At 45.0% G+C, this 11,389-nt stretch overlaps 1 protein-coding gene across 3 annotated transcripts; it reads right to left on the bottom strand.

Annotated features, from left to right (window-relative positions):
* Nucleotides 1-231: 231 nt before the first annotated feature.
* LOC141961110 (glutathione S-transferase omega-1-like) lies at nt 232-10,921 on the bottom strand. Of its 3 annotated transcripts, XM_074907679.1 has the most exons (6): nt 10,835-10,921; nt 10,611-10,719; nt 8,645-8,867; nt 7,308-7,409; nt 5,054-5,160; nt 232-3,662 (listed from the first exon to the last, which is right to left on the bottom strand). In XM_074907679.1, exons 1-6 carry the CDS (start codon nt 10,866-10,868, stop codon nt 3,509-3,511), a joined length of 729 nt encoding a protein of 242 aa, XP_074763780.1. In that variant the 5' UTR covers nt 10,869-10,921; the 3' UTR covers nt 232-3,508. The 3 variants fall into 3 exon arrangements, with proteins under 3 accessions (XP_074763780.1, XP_074763782.1, XP_074763781.1); XM_074907681.1 differs by lacking the exon at nt 7,308-7,409; XM_074907680.1 differs by lacking the exon at nt 10,611-10,719 and having other exon boundaries at nt 10,835-10,919.
* Nucleotides 10,922-11,389: the final 468 nt, after the last annotated feature.

Here is an 11,389-nt window from a genome sequence, read left to right as displayed (position 1 = left end):
TGATAATGCAGGGGAACACAACAGATGCCACAACAGTGGAAAATTGGGCAGAGCAGGCCCAGGAGATGTAACACTGTGCCAGCACCACATGCCTAGAACGTGCACTCACACACAGCCAGGCACCTCTGGGGAATAGGACAGACAGCTGTTAAATAAAATGAAGTATGGCAAGAAGCTGAGATTAAGTGAAACACAGCAAGAAGCTGGTATTTCCTTTTCTCTTCCTTTTTAATTGATTAGAAAAAGCAACAAAGCCACAGGCATCGGTATGGAGTTCATACAAGTGTTTCATGTGTCCCTAGTATGTGACTTCTGAGGCTTTTCAAACCAGTATCTCCACTTGCAGCACAAGAACTACAGACACTTCTAACACATCCCTCAACAGACTCTTGTCAACAATTTCCCCAAGCAAGGACCTTCTGTCATAGCCAGAGTCCCATTCACCCAAGTTTCCACTCACCCAAAACTCAGCAAGCCTTCCCAGATCTGATAGCCTGGGATCCCCATCCCTCCCTCCAAGGCTCCCTTCTACCTTGCTCTTAGCTTCAATATAAGCGATCCTAAAATCATAATGAAGAACAAGAGGCTGGACCACATCCTGCATTATGGTACCAACCACCATCTCAAGGACATCAGTAAATATACAGGGACATGCTACAAACACAGGACAGAACGAGGCCCAATGTCTTGCTAATTTCAAGTATCTATCCATCATGCTCCTAAACTCACTATTTTTACAAGACAGACTCCAGCCTTTTTTGCTTGACACCAAATTTATTTTTCTAACCTGTGCTGAGAGCAGTTATATGTGGTGGCACAGTAACAGGGGAAAAAAAAAAAATCAACGCTGTTTTCAAAAGCAATAGCACCACCACCAACTTTCAAAGGCAAAATACAGAGTAGAAGGTGAGTAAATACAGTACTTGCTGTACAATCTGATCCACAGAAGATTTCAAGGAGAGCTCTGACCAAAGGGCAGAGCTGTTCATCTGCTTGATCCTTTCATTATTGACTTCCATATTTTCCCCCTCTGTTGACCAAAAATGAAGATACGTGTTTTCTTTTCTTGGCCTCTTTAAACTAATATGATGTATCCTTTACCATGAAAGGAGAGAGCCAGTCCTTTCCACATAACTGTTTGTTTCCTTTGAAGACTGGGCCAAAGTGTTGCATATTCATTACCACATTAAAAACACTTTGCCTGAGGCCTGCATTTCTTGGTGTGCTGTAATGAGTTCAGGACCCCGGCTGTCTGCCTGGGGATTCAGAACACTGATATTTAATAGTAAATTATAAGGCAGAATATTTCATTTTACTTTTTTTGCTGAAGTAGCACATTTATAATGGTACATTCTACAGCCACTAAATAAAGATGGGGAGAGCACATCTTTCTGTTCGGACAAAATAATCTCCGGGTTACCATGGTGTGTCCCCAACCAGCTCAGTTTTTGGATGCCATTCTCTGCTCTGAACCCATTACTGGATGTCCCTAATGTCACATCTCCCACTAGCGTCCAATAATACACTGTAGCAAATGGCAACATATTCCTAGCATGTTTATAGAAGCCAATTTAGAGCCTACTATACTAACAGCTTTAACAAGCCCTACAAAAAGCAGAGCAGCTAATAAACCCAACATTTTCTGCAGTTAATCCTTGGAAGTTTGCCACTGAAATCCCACCAACACCATTTCACAGATAGTGGCTTCATCAGGCTCAAATCCTGCTTTCATCTAATGCAGCGGCCTGGATCCACATTCTTAGAACACACCTCACAGCTTTATGCTTCCTCTGGGTTTTCTAATGACAATCTGGACTGAGAAATTCTTTCTAGAATATCAGCATTCTGGAAAGAACAGCACAGTAATTAGTATTTCTCTAAGTAGTGCCAGATGTGTTTAACAGACACAAAGATAAACAGGAGGGGAAAAGCTGCATCATATGAATTAAAGCTAGTAAGAGCGTAAACAATCCCCTCCAATAGCCACAAGGTGACAGACTAAGTTCCTGCTAACTCTTTTTCCTCGTCAAATCTGTTTTTCATGTCTCCTTCTCTACTTGAAGTTACACAAGCATGCACCTCCTCAGTTAGTGCACTGGGGTAGAACGTAAAAAAGGATTAGTCCAGTTTTCCTCCAGAAAAGCTCCAAGACACTCAGTGTCTCAACTACCAGGAAAACCATGAACTACTACCTTCTGCTGGGCTACCTGACCTCACCGCAATGGGAGACAGATAGGAACACTCCTGTGTATCTCATGACAACTGCCTTCAGCACCACAGGAACCACAGCCCTGTCCTTGAACTGCTTTACCATATTTCTGTCTGCATTATTATTCCCTGGAATTATGGCTAGTTCAGGTTGTTAGTGGTCTGACAGAGAAAGACATACACAGCTGAACAACATCAGAATGGGTCAGAGTTCTTTTAATCCCCTATGTAGAGAGAAAAAAGAAAAGAGAAAGAAGTCTTTCCTGTGACTACTTCTGATTCACATAATCTTGTCCCCAATGTGCTATATTAGTATATAGAGTAGCTTCAAAAGATGTTCAACTGTAAAGCTCTGATCCTGCCATTTACTTGCTGGAACAGAACATATTCATTTCTTCACCAGCAGCAAGACACCACGGGTACATAATGTTCTGACTGAACTCCTTCTACTTCCATTCTCTGATTTCACCTACATCTTGACTTATATAGCAATGCTTTGAGTTCTGGAGCAGAACAGAAAATAAATGTCCTTCTGCTCTGGATATGGTTTCTGTTAGTATTACTCCCTCCTCCAGCCTTTAGGATAATTGAGGTTAGGACCAAGAGTAAACACAACCCTACTTTCAGAAGGACAGAGAAGGATTATAACCACAGACTCCCCTAGCACATCTAGCCCAAATGGGAAGCCATTACTAGACGGTCCCTGCAAACGTGCCTTCAGCAGGGATAAGTGGGCAGGGTTACAAGTTCAGTGGTTTGGCAGAGGTGGTGTCTCAGAGGATGACAGTTTGTACTAGGTAACCGCATCTTAACTGTGGAGACTACACTATCTGTTTTAGCCTTTACAGTGCCGCACCCCTCTCTGCACAACCAGTCCAGTGACTAACAGCAGCCTGGAAAGTGGAAGGAAAAACTGTGTTTAAAGACAATTCTGTTTGCTTTTTATTTATTTTTAAGATACCAGTATTACAACTTTTAAGTAACAGGGTCAGTTCAGGGACTGCCCATCAGCAATGCCTGCAAAGAGGCCAGAGATAGGAGAACAACATCACCTCTGAGTAAAACCAACATTTTCCTTCATGCAATATACATGGCCAGCAATGACTTTCCATCTCCTGTCTGAAGCCAGCACATCCTCCTCCTTCACAGGAAGGAGAGGAGTTCACAGATTTCTCAGCACAGATTTACTCCCGTTATGAAATGCAACCAAAGAAGAGCCCACACCAAATTACACCAGGTCCCCACAGCTCACACTGAAAAGAAGCACCAACACTTCAGCAAGCATATGTCTACTGGCACTTCAGAGCCCGTAATCGCATGCCTCAGGGCTGTTCTTCAAATAGAGCTGGAGGTAATCTTTGAATGTCTGTGGGTCAGTCATTGTAGCCTTGACAGCAGGGTCCTCCTTCATGGCCTCCATCCAGCGTTGGAGCTTTGGGGTGTGATTCAGAGCGCTACAGGAAAAGGAAAGAGACCAAGTAACGCAAATGGGAAACTTGGAGGGCATCAAGGAAGCAAAACAGCTTGAGCAGTTCTATTTTATGGCTTGTTTTGCTTTCTTCCTCCTAGTATAATGCTCAACTCAGAGCAGGTGACAGAAACACGTATCAGACCACAGAAGACAGACTAGCATTTGCAAAGTGAAAGAGTTCTTACAGAGCTTGTGCATTCTGCAGAGCTGAGCAAAAACACATACGAGCACTTATTGTGCAAGATATTGGCTTATGTCACCCCCGCTGCAAAAGACGCATTTCTTATTTATCATCTGCTGAGTTGAGGGCAGAGGCTTGCGCACCACTGCCTCCCTCTGGAATTGCTTTGTCAGTGGTGGTTTTTGAAGCAAGTGCTGTGTGCAGTGGTCGAGTCCTCCTCCACAACCCATGAACAACTTCTTTCCTCTCTCTTGCACACAAAGATAGGTGTGTAGTTTGTACTGCCCTGCAACCCAGCAGCTCAAAATGCAGATGCAGTTTATTGAAGACCGAGTCCACAAACCCACTCAAGACACATTTGAAAAAAAACCCCCACCATGTGGCAAACCAAAAGCCTAACAGTATAAATAGCTATTTTCATTCCCTTCTGGCAGACTGACCCAAGTACTCTGCATTACAATTTACAACTCCCAAGTTTAGTTAATGCATAACTTCTCCATGTAATAACTCCTAGCCCTTATCCAGAAAGCATCTTTTCTTAATATATTATACAATGGCTCAGATCCTCAGTCATTCAAACACTTTAACATCTCTAGACCTATGCTCCTATATTGCTTGTAACATTTCCCTTTTCAATCAAGGACCACAGAGGAGAGAAAGTAGGTTAGCAACCCACCTGCAGAGCCCTCATTTTACAGTGCCTGAGTTTCAATGCTAAGGATTCCCTGTGTCTGCCTTCTTCAAGAATGGTTCAGGCACCAGGACCAATAATGGTTCAACTCACACTCCTCTGTCAACTTGGGATTTCCAAAGAGAAGCAGAAGACTGCATATCAAGTCTGAGGCTTTAGACCAAGAAATTTGAACCTAGGCCTCCATCCTTCCATCCCCTTCAAATAAAGACCATTTTCATCTATAATGTTAGGGATGGAGAGAAAGTCCTGTGTTTTGACCACTTCTTCCAGATCTGTCAAAATCATTTGGTAGGAAAACAGACCTGATAAAAAAAAGCTTGTTTACAGAAGACCCTGAAAAACTCATCTCTCTTTTGAGAAGATGCTTCCCCCAAACTGTAACACAATATGAACTTTCTTCAGCAGCCCCCCAAGAGTGGCCCATTGCTGCAGAGTGTAAGCAAAGAATGTTTGTACTGAGACACTTCAGTACACACTAGAAGCTAGGCAAGGTACTCACTCCTTCAGCTGGAATGGTTCCAGACGTTCAAACCATGGCCAGATCATGTAGTCAAGCATGGAGATTGAGTCTCCACCATAAAACACAGTGTCGCGTTTGGACAGAATCTGAGAGGGGTGAGAGATGACAATTGTTCTCGGAAGGAAAAATTACCACAACAGAACACTACAGTAACAAAAAGCCCACTTCATAGTGGAGTGCAGGCATACTAAAGGGATCAGACAGGAAATAATGGAAATATAGCTTATTTCTCCTGTGCACACAATATCTGAGGAGTCAGAGCTACTCAGTAAAGCAGCTGTAGTATCAAGCTTAAATACTTCATACACTCAGTCCAGCAGTTCTCCAGAGGTTCAAAAACTGTCACAAAATATTAATCACTAGCGAGCTGCAGCTTGTGCACAAACAAAAAGGAATTTAGCTCTCAGAATCTGTTGGTTTGTGATTTCTTACTTGTCAAAAAGCATTAATGGCACAGACTAATCACACATAATAATGCACATGCATTTCTTGAGCAATAAATTCAGCTAAATTTAACATCCAGATAAACCAGAGCACCGTTTTAGAATGAACACTTTTCCCATGGCACTTGAGGCAAAGTGATGTCAGGAAAGCATTTAACACATTGTGTGTAGAACAGGATTTGATTCTAGGTGCAAAGGGAACAGGAAGCAAGTGTAACATCCACACGCACCAGGAAGAGATTCCCTACAGCTCAGCACAGAAGGCAGGGCCACAAAGAATGCAGCAAGTTCTCCAGTTACATTTATGTTTCATCAGACACATTTCAAGTGCAGTGGTCATCTAAGTTGAACATGATTAAGGAACCTCCAGAGCTTGGTCTCTTCTTTCATAAGACTAGTCCCTCTCTTTTCAGGCACATTAGCACTTTTAAGGCAGAACTTGAGACCTCACAAATATTTGTCTTTTTGGACACACAACACTATACTCCTATGGCATTTACTCCCTGTTCCCTAACCCCCATGATCTAGTAGAAATTTTAAGGCAGCCTTCAGGAAGCATCAAGCAGTTTGAATTACCAGGTGTCTGGCAGAACACAACCCAACACTGCATGGCTGCACAGACGGGAAGGCAGCTCCCTCTGCTGGGTAGCAGCAAACTCAATACACAAGTGTTTCAAAACACTCCCTGAATTGCTCTTGCGATAGGCTGAGTGAAGTTTACATGGCTTTGTTCCTTCCTCTCATCCTCAGCTGACCTTCAGCTGCTGCTGTAAAATCCTTCAGGGTATTGTAAAATAGAGACACCGAAGGAGCAGCAAGAATTTCACAGCATTAATAAAGCAAGAGTAAGGTTAATTCTTCCTTATTGTTTAATAGATCTGTATTTCTGTGAAACACACATGGCTTCACCCAAGAATTCATTTGTCATCTGCACTAATGCAGCATCAGCCTGATCAGCCAGACAAGACTACTCTGAAAAGAGTTTTACTTTGGCAACTCAGGGGGGGTGGGTAAGTGGGATGCACAGGACTCTTAGAATTAGGAAAGTACTAGAGAGCTATTAGTAGCTTTGAACCTGAAGAGAAACACTATGGAGGAATGATTCTTTATTGAGCCAGACAAGCATTAGTCGTGGCTGCTATGATAAAGGCAAGTCTGACAGCTGTTCAGACTAGCCAAGAACAATACTGATGCTAAATCAGGATTGTGAATTTCCCAATGCAGCAAAGCCACCTGGCACTTCCCATAGCTCTGCTGAAGGTGCATCACAACATGTGTAGGAGAACACGGCCCAGGGCTGGATTTCTGCAAGGGACAGATTACATTCTGCTTCCCACCACCCCCCCAAAGATAAGCTCTTAAACAAAAAATATTTTATTTCATCACCAGCGTATCTGCACTGATTTCAGCAGAGCTACAGCACAAGTGCACTTTCCAGCAGCTTGGACTCCTCAGCCCTGCTCTTAGAACATGCTGCAAGGGCTCCTACATTTAAAGCACAACAAAGATATTTAAGACAACAGCAGTCAGCTGGAACTTAAAAAAAAAAACACTCCATAAGTCCACACAGCCTTCATCATACGGATGAAGTTTAGGTTAGCTACTTGAAACTTACTCTAGTGGTGCTGCTGGTGTGCATCCTAGGCTGGGGGGAGCAAATTGAAAGATTGTTCCTTGCTGTAACTACCAACTGAAGGAGAAGAGATCGAGCTCCAAAGGCCAAAGCATGAAAGAAAAAAAGGGATCACGCAATGACTGGCAACCTGCACATTATCACTGAATACTCCTACCTCTTCGAGTTTGCCAAACTTTTCAGCAATCTCTGCTTTCAGCGCCGTGGCATCCTGTCCATCTTTGACTGCCACAAAATACTTGAAAACTATGGGTGTTATCTATACAAAGGAAAGGATAAAGATTTTAATGTTCCTATTACGATAATACAAGTGACTCAGAGCTTAAGATGTTAAGATACTAAAGTTAAATAAAGTGCATTAACAAAAATCTTTTATTCTTCAGAAAAGGTAAGCAAAGGCTTAAAGGTAGAAAAAACGCAAATACTAATGAATTTTAGTCTTGTAATAAGAGAACAATGAAAAGAGGAGCACGTTTCCCCTTTGCACACACCAAAAAGTAGCAAGGTGCAGAGTGGTACTCTTTTCCCAGTTACATATTTCTGAAATCCAAAGGCACTTTAATTATCATCATTTAAGGTACTTTAAGAAAGAGACATGCAGTCTAGGATAGGCAGGCTTCTACAAACCTGTGCATTTTCTAATTTGGTAATTGCCAGAGAAATGAGCATATAGTACCAGGAAGTTGCCCGTTGGCCAAGCTATATTGTTAAAAGCTCACAAACAAACATTTTTCTAAGATCTTGTTATTCATACAACCAACATTCAGTGCATGTTTTGTTTCTTGCAACATGCTTCCCTGTAACCCTCTTCCTAGCACGCCTATTCAGAAAGGTCAGTTGTAAATATATCCTCACTTCTATCCCCCTTCTTTGTTCACGTCTCTTTGCAACTTCCATTATTTCCTTTTATCCAAGCTCACTTCTTTCACTTCCTAGACCCTTCAAAGCACATGCTTGTACAGAGAGGTTACTTCCAGTCAGCCACAGAGCCCAACTCCCACCACTACTGAGAGCCAAAACCAGTTTCCTTATACAGGTTCCACGTCTACAGCCACCTGCCATCTCTTGTCCATGGTTGTAGGCTCTCAATCAGGCACTCTTCACATTCTGCATTCATACAGTACTTCCTACAGAAAGACTCAGATCAAAATACAGCAATCGTCACTGCACAGGTTTCAAGCATTCAGCTGGTTTAGTCTACTAACCCTTGCTCTTTTGTAGGATGATCAAAATCCTGTCTCAGCATATACACTTTCACTAGCTCGGCTGTCTTCCTGCAACCATCCCTGAGCATAAATGCTGGGAGCAATTCAGACACATAGTGGTTTGTATGTGCTCACAGCACGAGACCCCAAATAACTCCTCTGGTTAGTTAAAGGCTTTTCCCAGACACAAAACCTGCTTTAAAGGATGAAAGCAGCATTGGCAAGAGAGCTGTAGTTTTTGGTGCTATGGTAAAGCAAGAAACACAATCACACCCTAAGTGCTCAGTACCTTTGAGAAATGTTCCAAGAGCATCTTCTGAAAGGCTCGCTCATATGGGTCCGAAGGCATCAACTTCTTCCCCGGAAATGCTTCATCCAAATACTCGCAAGTGATTGGGGACTCATAGATCAGTTGGCCCTTGCTGGTCTCCAGAACAGGAACCATCCCAAAGGGGTTCTTCTCAAAGAACCAGTCAGGTTTATTCTTCAGATTGATGTTGATTATTTCATGGCTAAAAGAGCAAAAGAAACAAGACCCAAACAGGCTCAGTTCTGCTCCAGTCCACTCCATACCATGATGAAATGCAGTCATTGCACCTCAAGAGCTACAGTACTTGAGAGGCTGAATCCTTGCTCCCCTGCTTGCCCTCTGTCTTCCCTGAAGTCCTTTACAGGATTAACCATTTGTCACTACTGCCGTGGGCATTACCCCTTGATGGAGAAAATCAGCACTGACTTACAATGAGTTGTTTGTCAAACTAATAAAAGACAGATCAACAGTTTGCAAGCACAGAGGCAGCTTTTACTGTCATGCTAAAAACGAAGGTCAAGCTCAGAATGCAGCACTCTTTCACATGGAGGTTCTAAGAAAGAAGCACTTGATTGCAAATAAACTACAATCCAATTAAGAAATGCAGTTGAACTTTAATATGACTTTACACCAAAGACCAAATCAGGAGACCATCCTACCTACTCATTGTCCTTACCTATGGCCTCACATTGAACATGTGTTTAGAGTAAAGCAAATAGATACTGACTAAAAATACCCCATGGGAAATATGTCTGCTATATTCAAACCCATAAGTTATATGCTGTGTTATCTGTGTGACCCCAGAAAATTCCTAGCAAGCTCAATGGCTTGCTAAACACAACTGAACTTTCAGAACAACAGAAAGGTTACCAGAGGCAACTACCACATTTAGGTAACCATAAAAAACCCCTCCAAAATCACTAAACTAAACCAACCCCCCAGCTCCAAAATCAGTCCAGAAACTCTAAATAAAGGCAGAATTAAACTGACTTGGCAGTTTTAAGACACCCGTTCTTTTAAAAAAAAGACCCCAGAAAAAATAAAACAAACAAACCCAGCTCTTATCTTGCTATCAGGAGAACTGAGTGGTAAGCGTTCACTGTGCTAACATGAACTCGCAGCCCTGTGCCGGTTAACAAAACTATTGACTTGGTGGGAATCAGAAAAAGGTGGAAAAACGTATTACTTCGAAGCTGTAAACGGAGAGAAGCATTAGTCCCCATTAAAAAACACTGAAATGACATGGCCATCTTGAAAAAGAAACACAAGTACTCGATGCCATTAACTTACTATAACACAGGAATAAGAAGTTATAGGAACGCAGTACACAGCCCCTTTTTAAAAGGTCACTCACTCGCTATTGTGTTTTGCTAAACAGTAATGTCACAGAAACACTGAATATTCACGTATCCCAGAACTTCACTGCAGTTTTCATCAAAATCAAACAACAGCATACGTTAAGGCTCGACTCACATTCACCCAGGACAAGCTCAAATGCTATTATTGCAAACATTCAGGATGACACGTGAGGAAAAAAAAATCTTGGGGTTCTTCCCTACGGATTTACTCTGAGCCTTTACATAATTGTTTTCACACACAGCCTATTAATTTCCCACTTCAGCAAAACACCCTTCCTCCCCCCAAAAAAAGTCTTAAAAAGTTCAAGCTTTGTAGAAACCACAGAAACCCTTTTTCATTGTTCTTTTAGGGATGCTTAATGAAGAACCATCTAAGGAACCCAGGTAGGAAGGGCAGCTTGAACCGCCCCGTGCGAGCCCTGACAGAGGTCAGGGCAGCGCGGGAGGGGCCGAGGGGCGGCGGGGCCGAGGGGCGGCGGGGCCGAGGGGCGGCGGGGCCGAGGGGCGGCGGGGCCGAGGGGCGGCGGGGCCGAGGGGCGGCGGGGAGCCGCGCACCGCGCCGCACCGGCCCGCCGGGAAGGCCTCACCTGATACCCTTGGCGCGGAGGACGAGGCGCGTCCTCTGTGCGAAGGGGCAGAAGCGCATGCTGTACAGCCGGATCAGCCCCGCGGGCACCGGTCCCGGGGCCGCGCTGCCTGCGGAGAGAGGAGACCGTTACAGCCGGCACTCGCCCCGCGCCCCCTCCGCGGGCCGCCCAGCCCCAGCCGAGGCGATAGGGCAGCCCGGCGGCCCGCCAGGGCCGGCGCTTACCCTTGCCCAGGCTCCGAGAGTGATCGCCCGCCATCGCGATCTGTGGTGCCGTGCCCCGCCGCGCCACCGCCCAGCCGCCGCATGCCCCGCCCGCGGGGGGCGGCCGTGGGGAGGGCGGGAACCACCGCCCCTCCGCGGGCCGCGGGCCCGGGCAGCCGGCCGGGGGTAGGGCGCTGTGCCGGGACGCGTCCCTGCCCCGGGGGCTGTCGGCGCCTCGCCTCAGGTGGCCGGCCCCCACGGAGAGGGGAAGCCTTGGGTTTCGGGGGCAGGAGCGTCGTGCACCCCGGTGGTCCCTCCTTCAGCTGGCCGTCGTCCCTCGTCCCCCCTGGGGATGCTGACCCGCTCGCTGGGACCTGCACTATTAAGCTGCTCTCTTCTTTATAACCACAGCATAACCCACCCCAGCTGGCACTTCCATTTAAATGGCAAAACTCCACCGTTTATGACTAGTTTTTTTCAAGTGCGCCTCCAGCAGCTGGTGAGGCACCAGGTCTCCCTCCGCTTCCCTCGCTGCCTCCTCCCCGAGCAGGGCCTTCTTCCACTACGGCAGCACTG

Source organism: Athene noctua, chromosome 5 (assembly GCF_965140245.1).
Source record: "Athene noctua chromosome 5, bAthNoc1.hap1.1, whole genome shotgun sequence".
In the NCBI taxonomy this organism is placed as follows: domain Eukaryota; kingdom Metazoa; phylum Chordata; class Aves; order Strigiformes; family Strigidae; genus Athene; species Athene noctua.
The sequence above is the reverse complement of the archived record's forward strand: the minus strand, read 5'-3'. Positions and strand labels throughout refer to the sequence as shown.

Bases quoted from the DNA above. Each gene is read 5' to 3' on its own strand.
- LOC141961110 (XM_074907679.1), bottom strand. From the start codon at position 10,868: ATGGCGGGCGATCACTCTCGGAGCCTGGGCAAGG. The intron at 10,720-10,834 runs GTAAGCGCCGGC...CTCTCTCCGCAG, and splicing joins CTCTCGGAGCCTGGGCAAGG to GCAGCGCGGCCCCGGGACCG. The intron at 7,410-8,644 runs GTACTGAGCACT...TCCTTTGTATAG, and splicing joins TCTTGGAACATTTCTCAAAG to ATAACACCCATAGTTTTCAA.